The sequence below is a fragment of the Scophthalmus maximus genome, chromosome 5, assembly GCF_022379125.1.
Source record: "Scophthalmus maximus strain ysfricsl-2021 chromosome 5, ASM2237912v1, whole genome shotgun sequence".
NCBI lineage: Eukaryota > Metazoa > Chordata > Actinopteri > Pleuronectiformes > Scophthalmidae > Scophthalmus > Scophthalmus maximus.
The window spans coordinates 20,483,376-20,502,801 of NC_061519.1; the positions used below are offsets into that span (position 1 = coordinate 20,483,376).

Here is a 19,426-nt window from a genome sequence, read left to right on the forward strand (position 1 = left end):
TGCAGGTGCACTTTCTGAATGTTTACTGTCAAATAAATGTTTGCACAATGATGTTGAATGTATGAAGCTGACCCCTCGGTCCAAATGTCACATCCTTTGTGCCAGAATATCTCCTAGATGGTCTGCCATTATTTTCCCTTCCCCGGCATCCCCAGCATGCATTTAGTGACACTGACGCCGTTAAGATTTTATTCACCGTCATTTTTTATTCCATTGACTTTGTCTTGAAAACTCCAGCAGAGAAAGTCAATTGTATTAGAACTCACTTTCCATGAGTCATTAGTAATTATCATACTTCACACACGCACACACACACACACGCACACACACACGCACACACACTTAGAATAACAGTGGGGGGAAAAAAATGCAGCTCTAAAGTTTCAGTTCACCATTTAATTACTCAAACATTTAATTGCCTATAGAGCGGAGAGTCGATGGTCTGTATAGTTTCCGTAATCAAACTGGCATTTCCCCTTTAAATGCAGATGTGCACCTCTCGATGTTACCTCACCTTGTAGAGTGTGTGTGTGTGTGCGTGTGTGTGTGTGTGTGTGTGAGAGAGAGAGAGTAAGTGTGTGCTGTATGGGGTAGTGGAGGCAGCGAGGGGATACAATATTCATTTTCAGCTCAAATAACCCTGGGAAATGAATACAGCTCTCTCCTCTGCACCACCGAGTCGCTACGTCACACACACACACACACACACACACACATGCAAACACACACACACATACTACGTTGTGTTTATGTGCCCATTACTCCATTTATTTTTAGACCAGAGGCAGGATATTGGGTTTCATTAAACGTCCAAGACCCCTTTCTATTCCTCTTTCCCCCCCACTTCCCCTTCCATTCCTCCACCTCTTTGTCTCTCCCTCTCTCACTCGGTCCCAGGGGCAAGGTGGTGGTGTGGTTTCCTGCCTGTGTTGTGACGTGAGGCGGTCCCGCTTGCTCGTAGAAAGGCCTCTTTGTGCCTGACCGTCTCTGCCTTTCCCCTCTTTCCACCGCTGACAATTATTTTCCCCTCCAACCCTCAGCTGACAATTTGGTGTGCTGAGCCACTGTCGTCATCCTTCGCCCCGCTATTTGGGAAAGAAAAGAAACAAAGAGGGACAAAGACAAGAAAGAAAGATTGAAAGAAAGGGGGGGGTGGGGGGGGGGGCAGGACAGCAACAACTGCAGGTTTGTATTTCGGCAGCTGCACTTTTCATTTTTCACTGCTCGGGGAGCTCACCGGTTGAAGATGGTGTCAAATATTAGCAGCAATTGTTGCATTTCATCCCACGCCAGACCACCCAGAATCATACAACTTTCGTTTCGATTTTGGTTTATTTTATATTTATCACGAGGCCTTCCAGGCAAAGACCACAGGGCACTTTGCATGTCCACACAACAAGGAAAACATTTAGCTAGTGATGCCCAGATTTGAATTACCAGTCGGTTTGCACAAAATGCAACAACCCTCTGAGCATGGAAAACCTTTCAGTTGACTCCAGCTGCTCCGTTACGCATCCCGAGCCCCGTCTCGACGGGGCCCCCCGAAAATCCTCTGAAGTGGTTTCTGGGGGCCGGAGCAGAATCTGTGGTGTCAACAGTCAAACTCTACGATTCTGTTGCAGTCTGAGCGGAGACCATTTTTGTCTGTCTCCACAAACAAACTTGACTGGCAGTTTTTCTTCCACGGACCACGCACCGCTGCCAAGAACAACTGCCACAGATCATTAGACGTCTGCGCTCAGACATCCTTTGTCTCCAGTTTTTCTCCTGGTGATTTGCCACTTTGCAACTTTGAGCGTTTCTCCCAAGTGACCCTGGCTCTCTGTCTCCCTCTTCAGGAACAGAAGCTTCTCAGCTCTCAGGAGATCCTATCCATACTTTTCTTATCTCGGTGGTGGTTCTTCCGACTGCTACTATCGTGAATTCCTTCCGGAAGAGTTTTTCGGTTCTGATTCTCTGCTGCGCTCCCACCGAGTGCTGCAGAGCTGAGAAGCTCCAACTGTGGTAGAAACTCCTCGGTATCTCAGCCGAGGCCGCGTTTTTGAATGAGGTCAACCGTAGCAGTGGCACACTCATCATGGTGGCAGGAGCGAGACAAGAAACCAGTGACCCTGTGCAACACGTGACGCGCCCCCCCCCCCCCCCCCGAAGCAGCAGGCCGGACGTGTAATGTTGCTCACTGTGGTTGGTTCCCGGCCGGAGTCGTGTCGGACTGTAACATTGCCAGAAAATCTGCCACGCAAGAAAGGGCAATTTTTGACGCTGGCTGCGGAGATCAGGAGTTGGTTATTCGGGATGAACGGCGGCTGGAACTTGTCTAGTTGAGAACGAGATGATATAAAATAAAGTGACACATTTAAACCTCACATAAAAGACGTCGGCTTGAGTGTTACAGTCTCCCCCGTTCCTCTTAAACCTCTGATGTTTTTGTGTGCCACAATTTTTTTTAATCTCTTCGCTGGAGCAGAAACTGAAGTGATGTGATCTGCGTCACGCTTTATTTGCTGACTCTGTTTCCAGTGCACTTATAGTCCCATTTGTTTTATCAATAGAACTTTTCTCACATTTTAAAAAAAACTAAACTAACAGGTTTCTTATTGTATACACACTCTGAAAAAAACCCCACATAAATCATATGCATGGAACCTTCCAGTCACCCTGGGCCCCGGTCGGTCATTGCAACAACAACAACAACAAAAAACCCTCCATCAAAGTCTTGTGTCATAAATGAGTGACGTCTTCAAATCTTTTTCAGACGACATGAAGCCAAGTCTAGAGATGGAATTGCTTTTGGCAGTCATTCGCGGTAGAAGCTTTGCACTTGACTCAGAGGAAAACACTCGATTCCCGAAGGGGCTTCTTCTCCGCAGACAAATGGATCTTTCATCTTTCAAACCTCCGGAGGGTTGGCACACGAGATTGATGAAGTCAGACACAATGGGACTTTGAACTTTAATTGATCGCCTGTGCTTCACCCAGTGATTGATGAATACGTTGACGATCTCATAAAATATACACATACATACAACTCTATTTACCAGCAGGTGTAGGGACATAATGGCTGTGTGTATGTACTGTCAAGTGGAGCGACTTTAACCGGGCCGGATAATGGAGGCCCCTTGCATCCCTCCTGGCTTTTCTCCACACAATGTTTTTTTTAATCATCATTGTTGTTACATTTTCTAATCTGAAGATTAATTTCCTGTGGGAGCAAAGCACTCTGCCAGGCGCAATTAATAATCATGTAGAACAGTTTTTGTTACAACAAGGGGCGGCAGGACGGGTTTTGAACGATCTTGAAAAGTCTGTTTGACAAAAGCCAACGGCTCATCTGCAGTGCCTTCCCCCCCACAGACATATAGACATATACCTTCAGATCAACATTATCCACTTTCTTCCACTTGCCTAAAGCGCCACTAACTGAGATGTCTCAGCTGCAGTGAGGCCCATAGAGAAAGAGCAAACGGTGCTATTTGTCTGTCACGACCTGACACGTCCACAAAACAAGCGGAGGCAGGTGGGGGAGGGACAGACGGGATGTGGACGGATGGTCATCTGTCAGGAGCGTGTGAGTCTGTGAATCGGAGAGCAGTGACCCGCCACAACTTCAGGAAAAAGACATTGGTCACCTCACGGTTGAAGCAGTTTGAATTTATCAATACGTGTATGTAAGCAATGGATCAAATGCAGTGGTGGTGTCTCTCACAGAAAGAAAGGAAGCCTGTCCTCATGAAATAATAATGCCAACAAAAACCAAGTGTATTATTTTGAGTTTTGCCATTTCCCTTCTAATGAACTCACAGTTTCATCTCGGTGTCCCTCTGCCACTATTTTGCCACACACTTGAAAGAACACGACTGTCTTAAAGTATCACTGTATTCTAAGGGTTAAGATTTTCAAAGGCATGACAAAATACATGTCCGATGTACAATCTAATCTACAATCGTTCCCATCAGGTTATGTATGGATGTATATCCAGAGATACAGTTCTTGATTTGTAACTCATCGCTAATGTGTTGGGTTTCTTTTGAGACACAAGTCAATGAAAGCTGCAAAGGAGCAAAACTGATTTGTTACTTCAGCTTTGACGCCACAGAATAACACTCGAGCACTGTTTATCCGCCCGAGGAAAATTGACACCATCACTGCGATGACTGGCTCAGTCGTCGTGTTGCTCTCTGTCGATTTTCTTTTACAAAGACTTGGCCCCTTTCTTTGCAATGTGCGTACTTAACCCAACGAAGTGGTTCGACAAAGAGACAGGACGGCTTGTATAAAGAGCTGAGCAGGATAGAAGATTGAATAACCGTGAAAAGAAAATGAACAAGCCTTTTAATAGAGGAGGAAGAAAAGTAGTGGCGTAGAAGAATAGTGTGACTCAGCTGAGAACTCCATTCTTTTTTTCATACTTTTTCACTCGACAAGTGATATAACCATGGTAGAAATAGGCTGCGTCATACTTCAACAGCCCTGTGAGGGATTAGTGATGTAATTAAATCAGAAAGGCAGCAGTAATAAAACAGCGCAGAAGCCCCGTAATTAATCCATAATGTGTCGATATCAAGCTGCCGGTGGTTAATGTTATGAAAATGACTTTTTAATGGTGAGGACTCACTGGGCCGAGCGTCATTCTGCTCCTAATAATCGTTAATGAATTGAACTGAACCGCTTCAGTGTGTGGGATGACAACCGACAGGGATTTTTTACTCATACTGTCAAAGTTAAGAAGAAAGTTTCGAAAGAAAGCATACAAAAAGAAAAAAGCATAATTAGCTGCAATAATCTAACCTGTTTCCCAGTGAGGCTGGGCGATACTTAAGGAACACGGCATGACACAGGTGACTGTCATCCACTTTTAACTTTGTCAAAAGAGAGGATGAGTTTATTAAAAATGTACTGGTAGTTAAAAATCACATGTTGTCCCTGATGGTGGCTTGAATGATTGCTGAGTTGACCACGTGAGGGTTAAAGGTGCTGTGTATGGTCAATAATCTGCGGTATGATTACCATGAATGAATCTCACAATATCAATGCTCGGTTCTGTTTGGTGAGAGTTGTATGCACTGCGAAAGTAAAGACAAATCATCTTGATCGCCCCCTGGTGGCTGGCTGCAATATACGTCATAAACCCCTCCATGTTGGTGGATGGGACATGGACCCAAACTAAAAAGTCAGATTACAATGGTATGACAGTAATTTTATCCCACATATTGTTTCTGTTGTTCTAGTTAGTTTCCATCACGCTGATGTATGTTGAGGGGTTGATTCTTTGAAATGAGTTATGTTATTTCATTGTTGATCCTCACCATAAGGCGACGCAGGTATTGGTGCAGGATCTTGCCAGCTCCTGTCTGGAATACTGCAACTCCCTCCTAAAGCTGGTTTAAGAGATTTCGAATCAAATCTTAAAATAGCTGACAAAATGGACGCTGCTGGGCGAAAAGGTGAACAGGAAATCTTGCGTTCAAATCTCGCTTTTGTCCAAAATCTGCGCTCAGAAAAGGCTTCTAGCGTCCGCAGAGAGAGGACCTTAACGAGGTGAATGCATCACGGCTGACATCCGAAGATGTGTCATAGAGGAGAAGACGCAGCTGCAATGCACTGGGGCCTCGGCGTTTCTGGCTTGGAGCTTTCCAGAATGAATCAAGCCTCCCACATTCCGACTGGTCGGCCTTTTCCTGCCGCCTGTATTTAGCTCAACCTGGCAATGAACGATGTAAAACGACTCCGGGACGTGTGCATGTTTTTTGTTTTTATTTTTCAAGACACAGCTAACTCACTGCTTAATGGACACCAAAGGAGTTTAGACTCATTATTGTTGCTTAGGTCCTCACACCCAAGTACAATGGCACAGTGTGGGCAGATCTGTGGCTCAGGAATGGTGAGTCACCATGGGTTGGTTGCATTTCTGTCTGAAACTGAACTCATCACCATGACGCGAAGCTTTTGTTTTTATGCTCCGGACAGCTGATGGCCAAATGTCACTGACCTGACGAAGACATTTCCATCACCGGTTGTGTACTTTGTGTGATCCTCTTTTTAATCACTATTTCTCATTTTCGTGCTGGGACTTGTCTGTGCCTTACTAGTCTACAGCCACCCTATAGCCACTCTTCCTGCTCCTGGTGTACTTCTCCAGGGGCTGTCGGGTGTGGATTGCCACACTCATGCCCCCTTCTGCTCCTTGTTAACCACCACATGTCTGGTCGCTTGGCCGGCAGCTGTTTGTCAGTCTAGCACTTGAAGTCCCACAGGAACTCAGCTCTGTTGTTCTCGACCAATTTCCCTATGTCCCGCGGAGTCGTTCATGGATGGGATTTGAACACTGTTCCAAAGGCAACAACACCGCCACAGTGCTATTTATACAGGAGATGGTAGAAAGGACATAGCACAGTTTGCTTGGTTTGTCTGGTTTTCGACTTCTAGTCTCAAAGTTGCATGAATTCCTTTATACAAATGTTTTCAAAATGCATCAGGTACATTTGTTTGCTGTCTTTTTTTAAACAATGTTATTGGTCTTTTTGCATCCAATTAAATACTAATAATAGATAATAAAAGAGTAACAGCAAATCTGGAAGCCCCCTCCCCTGACAAAAAGAAAAACAGCGCTTCCAGATGATTTCAAGCGATTGTGAAATTGAATAGTGACATCTCTGTTAGCAGCATGATGCCTGATCCCACCACCATTTCCGTTCAAATGTTAAGAGTAAAACGTGGCGCGGACCTAACCCTGAGACATTATGAAATAATCACTGCTTGTCATTTCTCACCACAATGACATTTTTTGATATGGCTCACCCATACGTTTAATTGTATCTGCAATCTACTGCACAAAAAGGCTGAACCCAACCTCTTGTTGAACCAGCACAGACATTTAATTTTAGAGTCACAATGTCAGAATGAGTGTAGTTACAAGAGAAAACTTGATGTAAAGCAGAAAAACAAAGCATACATATTATTGATGAGTTTTGGTTCTAATGGATTGACACAGTTCATGGCCCCGTGGGGAGGTAATGCATCACAATTAGCACACATTAAAAATAAATAAGCCGTCATTAGTATTTAAGCATGTTGTACAGCAGCGCTCGGTTAAAAGTAAATGGCTTTGCAATGTACTTCAACCCTTCCAGCCCATTTCAAGCTGAATTTGCTGATGACAGTAGTTGATTGACATTTCACTTGTGCCTATACTGTATGCTGAATTAAGGTGGCCATTATTACATCACTTTGTCTGCAAAATATGCCCAAATGTGTTCTCGGTTAAAGGCAAATCCTTGAGCACCGTTCTGTTATCTATTCTATTTTATTCTAATTACGCCAGCCAAAAGCACTCAGTTTTCCTTTCAAGACACTTTGATGTCATTCAAAACGGAGCCCCGTTAAATCCAAGTCCTCCGGTATCTGCAATTCAAATAGGAACTGCATTAGAAAGACTTTTTCTTTGTGCCCATTTAATAGGATTTTCAATGCTAGTGTGTGGGATGGACAGAACGGTGCTGTGTCTGGAGGGTGGAGAGCTTTCAGGGCCTCTGTTCATTTATCAACAATGACGGGCTGTCTGTTTTTCATCGACAGATAGTTGAGCAGGTTCCCCCTTCAAAATGGTCTCCAGCAACCGGACACGAGTCTTACTGGTTGCCCATGGAATTGAGTCCAACAGACAAGATTGTACAAGGGCTATTTCCCTCATGGTGTCAGCGATGTGACAACAGATCCCAATAAACAACACCTGGATTGGCCAAGTGCATGTCTGTGTGTGTGTGTGTGTGTGTGTGTGTGTGTGTTTCTACTGTTGTGTGTGCACTTGTATTGAGGAAGGTGTGAATGCTTGTGTATCGGACACAAAAGAAAAGGTAAACACTGTGTACGCTTCACCGGCTCTAACCCCCGCTTCAGCCATCTCCCACTCAACACATCTGGCAACAGTGAAACACACAATTCAACTGGAGTCTGGCTTTTGTTTGGTTTCATTCTCACCGAAGACAACGTTCTGAATTCAACCCCGAGCTCAACGTCTTCGCAGCTGGTTGACTGTGGTTTAAAAAGAAGAAGAAAAACATAATTTGTTCTATTTTTCAGATGTGGATCCAGTGAGGTTTTTATGCGTTGACAGCAAGATATAGACATACATTTTCAAGGTATGGCGTTGACACGTTGGTTTGCTACAGAAAGTTAGATAAGAGGATTCGTACCACTCACAGCTGCATTAATGCCACATTCAAATCCTGTGGGATTAATTATGGAGAGCATTCACGTCATCGGACGACTCAAGACATTTGTAGGATGACTGTGTTGGACAGCAGGAATTAGGAGGCAATGAGTTCAGTTCAGCATAAAGACTGGAAACAGGAAGTCTGGTTGTGTCCAAAGTAAAAAAGAAAAAAAAAGTCTACCAGCAACATTAAAGTTCACTTTAAAAGCAAAAAGTAGAAAGTAAAAACTATTTATTGGTGAACAATGATTTTGGAAGGAGCCCGGCTAGCTGTCTCCCCTTGATTCCAGTCGGTATGCTAAGCTAAGCTAATCATCTCCTGGCTCTAGCTTCATATTTATGAGAGTGGTATTGGTCTTCTCATCAAACTCACGGCAACAAAGTGAATTAACACGTCGGTAATGTGAAAACTATTCCTGAAAGTGTCTCCAGGTTGATTATTCTATTTCTGATGGGGACATTTCAAAAATAGATAAATAAGTATCTATTCTAGATTATTAATTATCCGATCAAAATGTACATCCAGTGTTTGTATATTCTTTAGCCATCAGCTGTCCAAATAAGACGCGATCGGCTGTATTTCGTCACTTGGCAGCTCGGCGGATGACACGCTGTGCCAACGCAGGCCGGCCTTGGCGGTGGAAATGCAAACATATTGTGCCAAACCATATTAGACGTCTGTGTTTCCCAAATCGGTTTGTATTCATCGACACAAATGAAATGTGTCTAAACATCTCACTGATAATCCCTTTGAAATCAGCCAGTTGCTCCATGAAGTCCCCTCGCACAGTGAACCAAAGGCTGGCGCTTATTGTGACTGTTATTTTTCTTCTCGCAGCGCTGGCTCATTCATCCCATTGTCCTTTTTAATTCGCTCAGTTGTTGTTGATGCCTTCCTCCGCCGCGACGAACTTGATCTCGGCGTTGGCAGTCCTTGACGCCATGCTGCTATCTCTGACTTTGTGCTTGAACAGGAAGGGAAAGGTCTTCCTGAAGGACTTTTGGAAGCTGGCTCCCATGAATCCGTAAACAATGGGGTTGACTGAGGAGTTGGCGTAGGACATGCAGTTGGCCCACGTCTTGATCTTGTACGTGACGTAGTTTGGCCGGTAGTTCGGATGGAACGACTGAAAGAGGACGAAGATCTGGATGGGTCCCCAGCAGATGGCGAAGAGGAAGACAATCACAACCACCATCTTGGAGACTTTGCTTCTGATGCTTATAGTTCTCTCCGACAGCAGGTTGACCTGAGGAGCCGACGAGAGGGTGTTCATTCCTACATTCACTCTTTTTGAAAAATCGTATTCTCTAGTTCCCTCTCGGCCAAAGGGAAATATGTTTTGTTTGTTTTTTTATCTTTGTCGGTTATGTTGGTTTATTTCTTTGTGGTTTTACTCAAAAACTACCAAACCAATTTCCATCAAAGTCATTAGAGAAATGGAGTCTGGGCCTGGGAGGCAGCCATTGACATTTTGGTGTGGATGCCTATTAAGAGGAGAAATCCAGATATCATTTTTCACTTTCTTGACAATCATGTAAAGGATTGTTCGGCCTTGGGGGAGGTATGTATCATAAAGTGGGCCGTTTATACATGTTTGATGATGTTGATATTATTTTTTTAGAAAAAATTCTGACAAATCACCAAACGGGAAGTGAAACGCAAAACTATTATTACTACAAACATTTGATAGAAAATTACCTTTTTAAATGTAAATGAATCCAAAAACATCGGTTGCCAGCAGTTACGATACAAAAATAGAGGAGAGAAGTATATAAAACTTTGAATTAGATCACAACTAGTATCATTCAGCCATATCTTCAAGGTAAGCAGTTCCAATTACGCACACAACCAACCTTGGCCTCACCTGATAGTTGTTGTCGACAGGTTCCACGGTGGGCTGACCCACCCGCTTCACCATCAGAGTGTAGCAGAAGGAGATAGTCAGGACGGGCAGCAGGTAGGCGGCGATAAACTGGTAGAGGATGAAAGCCCGCTCCTGCGTTTTAGAGGGAAATCTCTCCATGCAGTATTGTCTCGGACCGTACCAGTAGCCCTCCTCTATGCGCTGGTACATTAAAATCGGGGTGGACAGGACGAAGGAGCCTGGGCGGGACAAGGACTGTGTCAGTCGAATCGTACATTTCTATCATAACAAAAGAGTAGTTGTTATTTTTTAATCAGACGATAAGGACTGACCGATCCAAATGCAGACGCTGACGATCATGGCCACTCTCGGGGTGCGGTGGCGGAGAGATTTCAGAGGGTAGACGGTGACATAGCAGCGGTCTCCACTCATAGCAGTCAGAGTGATGCAAGTGGCTTGGACAGTCACCTAAGAAACACAAGCAGACGTGTAGAAAATGTTTAGCACTGTGGTTTCAAATTCGTTCCGCGTCGGAGCGGATTCACTTGAGTAATTGAATGTTTCTACTCCAACCAAAGCCCGGGACAGGTTCTCGCAGTGCTGAAGAATCCTTCAAAAAGCTCCGGCCTGAAATAGGATCACCTGTTACCATGGCGGAGACCTATCTTTGAAAAAGAACCTTTTCAAGTCATTTCATAGAAATGAGAAATAAAGGTCGTATTTTGAGAAAGTATATCACGAACTTTTAAGATTGTCCTGTGCATCCCTTGTTGTTCACCCCCCTTTTTTTTTTACGAAACAAAGGAGAAGTTCAAGAAATGTTTTTTCCTGAAAGCTGCTTTATTCCCGACCTTCACTCCCACTTGTCGGAGGTTTTCTCTAATGAGCTCCTGTGCTATCACACTGAAGAGCACGGGGGGAGAGACGGATCGAAAGAGGAAATAGGAAGCTGCGATAAGTGTTCCTAATTAGCATGGGAACAAATCATTCAATTTAATTTTAACAGGGTTCAATAATGCTTGATTCAATTAAATTCGGGCACATGAGCAGAATGCTGATTCAAGGCAGGATGCATGTCACAGCAGAAATGTCCGTGTGGCGACACTGACAAACACAACTTCTCTTTGAGGGCTTTATTCAAAATATTTCCTAGACCTGTTCTTTTCATAAACAATTTTACTTTTGCTCTTCCGTAGGATGAGGCACACAACAAGCCTCACACATTCTTCTCATCCTCTCCACCTCCTTGTTCACTTCACAACACATGGACCTCTTAGGGTTGCACTGTGGGGAAAAGAGAAATGCATATCGCTTTGGAATGTGCGCAGCAGGCTGAGAAATGAGAGGTCGCAAGTTCCCCCTGTGCCTCTTTTCCAAAATGACATCTAATTGTGTCCCTCTTCTGTCTCTGTACCGTATCTGCCTCTGCCTCTCTCCTCCTCTTATCTGCGACTGTGAAGCCGGCAAACCATTACCTTCCGCAGGTTTCTGAGCTGCACACCAGGGCTTTTTCAGGGATATGATGAGAGAGACAGAAAGGGGTCAGGATGAGTTCAGTGTCCCTCAATTTGCAGGACACCTGGAATCTTGTTATCTTTAATGCTTGATCTCTATTCAAAGCAATGACAGAGAATGTATGTAGATCTTGAGTGCACTCGATGGCAAAATGATTTTCATTCCTTTAAACTTCCCTTTAATGAAAAATAGCTCTATCAGGAGAGTGAACAAAATCCCGTTGCTATGCACGGTGAGGAGGAAGTGATGTGATAAAAATGAGGGTCTATTTTTAGACATAGGCTTTATGATAGAATGGATCACTGGGTCCAGACAACGAAGCCAACGAGAAGTGCCTGAACCCTGTGTTCTCTGGAATCGCCGGCAGAGGGCAACTCCGCTCGCGGCAAAAGTCTGTTTTTCTATAGAAGTCAACGAGGAAACCACTTTCTGACCTGATTTATAACGTCAGTGAATATTTTCCCGGAGCAGGTTATATCTCAGTCGCTATAGTTTCAAGTCTTGCTCTCCGATACAGCACGATGACGGTTTGCGTAAATGGCGGTCCATTTAGAGTGAAATGGACGACGAAGCTCTGTTTTTGCATCGGGGCGTGGATACAGCTCGTGACTGACAGCTAGTACCATCCAATTTGTGCGTGGTTGCAGGTGTAGGTGGATGTGCAGCGGACGAGCTCTCAGTCAGACCCAACCCATGGATGAGCCCACGATCCTCCAGACTCGGTTCCTATCGGTTCCAAAAAAACCAAGGTGCCAAACTCGAGGCTTCGAAAAAAAAACGGCGGTTTTGTTGCATGACGTCACGGCGGGTTGCCACTTATAAACCTTTCGTCGAGAAAGAGTTACCATTGATCACATACGACTATTGATTCGTGGAGCTTTAACCTCAAACCGAAGCCTGAGCAGGCCCAGGGTCCCTCCGCCCCATGTCTCCTGAACCCTCCACCGGATGCCCTCAGATGTTCCTCCCTGTCTCTCTCGTCCGACAGGGGCACACTCACCTCACCTGTCCACCTTTCTCCACTCAGCTCACGGTGTGAGGACGCCAGCCACCTCAGTCATTTGGCATTTGGCATTCATGGTCTGCATGTTGTTATGGACTTTATTTTTTTTCTTGCCATCCTGTGACCTGGTTGTAGTTACCGAGCGAAATCACTGATAGATTCCTGTTGTCTGCATGTGTTGTACGAACTGGAATCGTTTTTTTAGTAAGTTCTCAACTGACCTATCCTAATGGAACATGAAGCCCAACGCCTCCTCACCAGCGCGCAGCCGAGATCTATACCAACATCGCACGAATGCGCCGCCGTCTTTGCAATGTGCTCCGGCGTCGAGCTAATGAGAACACAAGTATTTGAAAGGGAGAAAGGGAGCGGGTAACGGTTTTTGAAAGACGAAAGGTTTTGCCCGCGGCTTCCCAAGTAGCGGTCGCTCCATTAGTGTTGATCTACAATCTTGTCAAAAGCCTCGGTTCGCGACACCAGCGGCTTTCCTCTGCTTGTTTTCATTGCAGTGTAGAAATTAAGAGAAAACTCTCAGGTTAACTAACTGAGTCCATATTGCTTTGAAAAATGTGCAAGCCAGTTCTCCCGTCGCGGTTTAATCATTAAAAACCTAATTACGCCTCTCCAAAGTACATGCAATAATAAAATGACGTATGGTTTCCCGTCACAGAAAAGGAACATTTTAAAACGCAGGCAGCGCTGGATGATAAACAGCAGAGTAAATGAAGGAGTAGCTGTGAAGCTGCGCGACAGACCTTGGCTCTTCTCCATTTTCCTAAAGACAAAGTTCGGGGTCAAGGATCAAAAGTCTGGATCATGTCTTCATGATTTCAATTTACAATTGCTTTTAGCTCCTCTCCCTGCCTGCGTTCCCGCCCTGCCCCACAGACTGACACATTAACCCCTCAATGCTCCAATTAGCCTCGTACTTCTCGTCATCCGGCGCTCATTTGCCTTCTTGAGCCTGACACGTCGTCCCCTCCTCCCTTCCCACTCATTTGCGAATGAGGTACCCAGAGGTGAACTGTTTTTGAAGCTGCAATAAATCTACTCGTTTGGATTCACAACGGATCAAGGAGCCAGATTGTCCCCCCCGATCTCTTCGCAGTCGGCCTCCGAAAGGAAAGCTCCGTACTCACTGTGCACTTCCTGCTCCGCGCCAGACTACAGACAGACGGAATTAGAGACTCAGCTGGTGAACGCGCTGGAGCATTTGGCTGCGACAGAACCAAATATGTTATGTGCGGCTTCCCTGTGTCGTTGTAATTTGGACTCAGAGTCTCAGAGAGTGGGAACGGGGGGGGGAGGGGGGGGAATCAATCCAGTGAACTCAAATTAGGGCTTTAATTAAAGCTACACGGATCAATATGTTCTAATGTTATCACAGGATCAACGAATCACGCGTGTGAAGGAGGCCGATGGTATTGTTTCATTTTGTGTCTGTTGTTATCCTCATGGATTTGAAAGGGACGGACAAAATAATAGCAATACTTGTCAGACAAATGCGGTGTATTAGACTGCATTTGCCTCAACTTGAGAAACACATTTCACCTTTTGCTTTTCCCTCCCTTTGATTGTTTGTCGGATGCTTTTTTGTTTCCTTCAGTTTTGTATTTTTGACTTTAACTGTCAGCTGTCGTCTTCGTCGCGGGGGCTCTGCAGCGGGTCTGAATTTTAAAATCCTTCTTTATTTGAAACTCTTCTCTTCCTTTGTGGATCGCAACTTTCCAATTTGTTTTCATTTTTCTTTTTAAGGAAAAGATTCAACCTTCAGCCATTCAACCAGAAATCTGGCTTTTCTTTGACACGCAGCTGAGTTTTGAAGTCCCAACACATTTGACTTCTCTTATGGAAAAGCATTTCACTGCATCAGAGTCCTTAACGTTACTGCTGCGAGCAAATATATTCAATGATAAAAGTTATTATGGTCATGGTATGGTATGTTCAACTTTTAATTCTCCTTCTTTTCTTTTTTTCATTCTGAAAACTTGACAGATGGCGTTACCTGCTGAAGAAAGGCGACAAACTTGCACATGAAGTTGCCAAAGATCCACCCGGGGAGGGGGTAGAGTGTGGCGGTGAAGGGGACGCAGCACACCAGGAAGATGATGTCGGTGGCGGCCAGGTTCGCTGCACACACGGAGAACAACAGCAACAGGCAATGAATTCTGGAGCCAAGTCTACAGCACAATGTTTTCAGATCACAGAGATTCTTTCAGTATCTCAGAGGATACATTTATCCCCGTGAGCTCTCAGCCGTCCCACCATTCAGACCAGTGATAATAATGAAAGAATCATTTAAGTCATTTTTCAAGCAAAAGTGCTGAAACAATATATTTGAAAAGTGAGTAATTACTGGTTTTCTTAGTCTTCTATGAATGATCTGCATGTATTTGGTTTGTTGGATGGACTCACAGACTTCTCAGTAAAGTGCAATGTTTAGTGTTTATTTATTCAGTACATTTTTTGGACATTTCATTGGACAATCGATTATTAAAAAAACATCAACTGATTGATTTATAATGGCAATAAGTAACGACCCTGCGCCACGATCAAAAGTTACATCAGATGAACAATGTACAATAATCCCGAAGAATCCCAACGAAGCATTATCAATTCAGAATTACTTTGTGGATATTGATTTCTCTCAACTAAAAAATGAATAAAAATCTCTTCGGTGTGCTTCTGGTGTGTTACATGTCTGATGGTAAGTCCTCATCATGACCTTTTAATAGATTCACATGTCAAGAAATATTTGGCAACAAAATCCTTAGAAGTTTAAAAAATCCTACTGTGTACTCCCAGTGTTATATTCCCTACCAGGCGCTGACATTAAAAGTAACAGCATCTGCTCAATGTGATTCAATTCAGAGCATTTACTCTTTGGTAAATTCTGTCTGCCTGCAGGAAATAATGTTCGCTTTTGATATAACTTGTCGATTGATCTGATATTTTTGTATCCACTTCAGGATTTTATTCTAAAACGCTTGATGGTAAATAATGTCAATCTGGTGTTGACTTGAAGAGCTGTAGGTCGAGAAGTTCACACACACACACACGCACACACTGAAATGCTCATTTTAATTCCCGTTGGCTGCCCAATATTCATATTAATGAACACACAAAAAACTATTTCACGTCCAGAGAGTACCCCACACAGAGGCTGCAGTGATTGCCAATCACATCTGGTTTTCTCCATTTAATCTGTCACTCTGACACACACACACACACACACACACACACACACACACACTATTTCCTCTTTGTTTTACCTGCGGATCTAATCAGATTACAGCAGCCGGACCATTATGTTGAAAGGACGGGCAGATGGTGCAGGCGGCGCTAATCTAATGTTGCTGAATATTAAACAGTTTAAATTCTGTGGCCTTGAGATATTACCAAAGATGAAATTCCTGTCACATCCACTGTGGCAAAAACACGGTAAATCACACGGCTGCACAAACCTCTTTACCTCATTTACACGTCAATGGACAAGCTATTTTTTTCCTTTTTACATATCTACAGTATTTATGGGACATCTTGACATGTGACATCTCATCTTCTTTGGATTTAACCTCAGTTAACAAGGCCCATTTGAATTCGCCTGTTGTGACAGGTTGGCGTCACAGATCCATTAGATGTGCTGTAATTGACCTGTTCAACCGAAATCAATCACCCGGGTTTCAAGTCCGTGTGCATTGAATGCTAATGGAGAAGTGAGACAGGTGCATGAAGGAGGTTTTCCTTTGATTTCCCTTGTTTTATTGACACAGAAGATTAATGCCGACGTGTTTTACAGTAGAGAGCATATTTTCATATAAAAAAATGACATTTTAAAAAATACAATAAAAAGTTTTTATGTCTTGTTGAGATGGAAAAGTGAGAAAGAACAACGGAAGACGACTCGGTGAATAAATCATGACACGTTCAGCCATTCAGTGTTCACCAAAGCTGCTTCGCTCCACTCAAGAGACAAAGACTGGCAGCAGATGAAACGCCAGATCTGTGGAGCGACGGAAAGCCTGTCATGTTTCTTGAATTAACACAAGGGACAAACATAAATGCTGCATTTCCATCATACATCATACAGCCATCTGCCTTATCGCAAGGATTTTAAGGGATTCACACAAGATAATTGGCACCATGACAAACCAGCCTCCAGTATTCACACAACAGCGGTGGGTGGAAATCTGGAAATTTATTCAAGTTTGCACAACGTTTGGGCAAATATTTTTGTAAAAAAATAAATGAATGAAAGAAATACTGTATCAAGTTTATTTATCGTTTATTGCTGATGACTTTAATAGCTTTGACCCCCGTAGCATTTACTGAGGAGCCAAATTGCAAATAAGCAGAAACAAATAGAGCACGTTTTAAGCCCCGAGCAAAAAAATATTTCTTGTACAATCTAATAAATCCATGCTTATATGTGCGGCACAGACAGAAGCACCCCCAGCAGAGAATTATCATACCTGCTTGATCCTTTTTTTTTTTCTCCTTGGGAGCTCAGGTGAACATCTCGGAAACGATTTGCACTCACTTGTGATTCAGAACACCGCTCAACACCTGTCTCTCTCTCCGTTGGCAAAAGTAAAGACCTGTAATGAACGTGGACAGTCTTGAATACATATATATATATATATATATATATATAGCTGAGTGCTGATTGGACAAAAGAGCAGCGCCTCCTCGTGAACCGTCTTTTGAACCCACCATTGGCATGCGACGGAGTGTTACAAGGGAGATGAAAGAGACACACATCTGAAGATGAAGTGCATTTGATGCGACTGAAGTTGATATTGCGTCTGAGCCCACTGATCCCCCAGGATGTCCTGCATTTCAAACTGTTTCCTTTGCATCGCAAGGCTTTCACACCAGGAACCAGAAACGGCAAACGCACGCACGCACGCACGCACGCACGCACGCACGCACGCGTTTTCAGTTCTCAACTCACCGATGTAGAAATTAGTCGCCGTCCTCATCTGCCTGTGTTTGGAAACGACATAAATGACCAGCGAATTGCCCACCAGTCCAACCAGCATGATGAGGGAGAACAAGAGCGGGACCAGCCAGGCGTCTGTGAGGAAGGGGTGCTGCTCCCCGCTCTCCTCCTCGCCGTCGCTGCTGCGTCTTCCCAGGGAGAAGTTCACCTGGGAGCCGTTGAGCCAGACGTGCTCGGTGGAGTTCCAGAGCTCTTCGGGGGGGTACATTTCTGACAGGACGGGGGGGGGGGGGAGGGGGAGGAATGTGCAGGATGGTGAGGGTAAAGGCACTGAGGAGAGTGGGGATGGCAATTAGGAGTAGGGCTGTGCAGTATGTGCACGCTTGCGTCCTGTCTGCCCCTCGGGCTACGAAAAGGAACGAACGGTGGATATTGTGAGATGGAAAAGGAGGAAAATAGATTGGGAAAGAGAAAAGTAAATGAGAGTGCTGTAGGGTGAGGAGAGCTGGCTCTGGAGCGGATGAGATGGTGAGAAAATTAGGCTAAGACCCGAGTGTGTCCGAGGATAAAGTGAAACCGGCACGGAAATAAATGAGGGAGTGGAAGGAAACACTCAGGTATCAAAGGGGAAGAGAAGGACGAGGTGGAGAGATGGAGACAGAGGGTTGACGGGGTGAGGGAAAGAAGATCCCAGAAGTCGCAGAGAGATGTTCATTGCACCCCTGTTTCCATCTCAGACCAAAGCGGAAACGAGGGAGACAATTTAGACGCGCTCATGTGAAGGGGACGCAGGAGAAAACAGCCGGCACATGGAGAGGAGATGATGCTTTCTTTTCCCCGGGCTGAAATGAAAGCTGCCACCACATCAGCCCCTCGGAGCTCCGGCGCCCGCCGTGATCCTGCTCTGGGAGTTTGTCGACTGCGCGCTGAGAGGCAGGCGGGTGCCTTGTGCCAGATCGGCCATCACGTGCCCCAAAGTAAACAATCCACGGTACGCTCACAGCTTTTCTTTCCGCGAGCTCGCTCCCGCCTCTCTCTCTGTCCGCTCCGCCGCCCGTAGCGAGGTCCGAGCGTTGCTTCCCTCAGTCTTCCGTCAGGGTCCTTTTGTTCCGGAGGGATGATTGGCTGAGCGGATTCAAAGAGGACAAGGTCCTGCGTGGGAGTCGCTATTCGCTCTGCAACCTTGACAAAAGTTTGCCTGTGAAAACGCTTTGAACGAAAACAAAGGGGGGGGAAAGAAAGCTCAAGTATCATCCGATGTCCGGTCTCCAGGCGCAACTGGCTCGTGCGTAATTAATGTTTGGAGACAAACCTTGACTCAACCTCGGCACAGAGAGAGAGAGAGAGCAGAGCAGAGCAGAGCAGAGCAGAGCGAGGGAGATGCTGACGGCTTTATAGTATACGAGCAGGAGCAAGGACACAAAGACGCAGTGGGAAGAGGAGGTACACACACACACACGCACACACACACACACACACACGCGCGCGCACACACAGTGAGTCTGGACGCACGTAGGCTCCTGCTTGATCTGAGAGAAAAAGCTAATGTCAGGGTCTCCTAGCAACGTTATCCCTCTCTCCATCTTCTACAAGTGTTTGTAACAATTTGCCCAAAAAACCCCTCTCTCTTCCCTCTTCCCTCTCTCTCTCTCTCCTCTCTCACTCTCTTTATTCTTCTTCTCATTCTGTAATTAGAGTAAAGATACTCCTGCTGCTAACAGTTTCATTTTCAGGTTAAATCTCAGGTTCAAGCTTTAATATATATGTACTCTATATATATATATATATATAGCGTAATCGTGTTAGTTATTTTCCGCCTTTATTGACTGTAAGGAGAGAACAGAGTCAGTCTACCATGAAAGGGGGAGAGACAGTGGCAAACTTTTAAC

The 19,426-nt window shown here is 44.8% G+C and overlaps 1 protein-coding gene across 1 annotated transcript; it reads right to left on the reverse strand.

Annotated features, from left to right (window-relative positions):
* Positions 1-8,657: 8,657 nt before the first annotated feature.
* Positions 8,658-17,805, reverse strand: kiss1ra (KISS1 receptor a). Its single transcript, XM_035635230.2, has 5 exons — positions 17,550-17,805; positions 14,601-14,725; positions 10,410-10,545; positions 10,078-10,316; positions 8,658-9,459 (listed from the first exon to the last, which is right to left on the reverse strand). Exons 1-5 carry the CDS (start codon positions 17,803-17,805, stop codon positions 9,088-9,090), a joined length of 1,128 nt encoding a protein of 375 aa, XP_035491123.1. The 3' UTR covers positions 8,658-9,087.
* Between the last annotated feature and the right edge of the window lie 1,621 nt (positions 17,806-19,426).

What these genes read in the sequence shown, in the direction of transcription:
- kiss1ra (XM_035635230.2), bottom strand. Translation starts at nt 17,805, where the DNA reads ATGTACCCCCCCGAAGAGCTCTGGAACTCCACCGAGCACGTCTGGCTC. An exon ending in TTGTCGCCTTTCTTCAGCAG is followed by an intron (nt 10,546 to 14,600) that starts GTAACGCCATCT and finishes TGTGTTTCTTAG; the next exon opens with GTGACTGTCCAAGCCACTTG. An exon ending in CAGCGTCTGCATTTGGATCG is followed by an intron (nt 10,317 to 10,409) that starts GTCAGTCCTTAT and finishes TGTCCCGCCCAG; the next exon opens with GCTCCTTCGTCCTGTCCACC.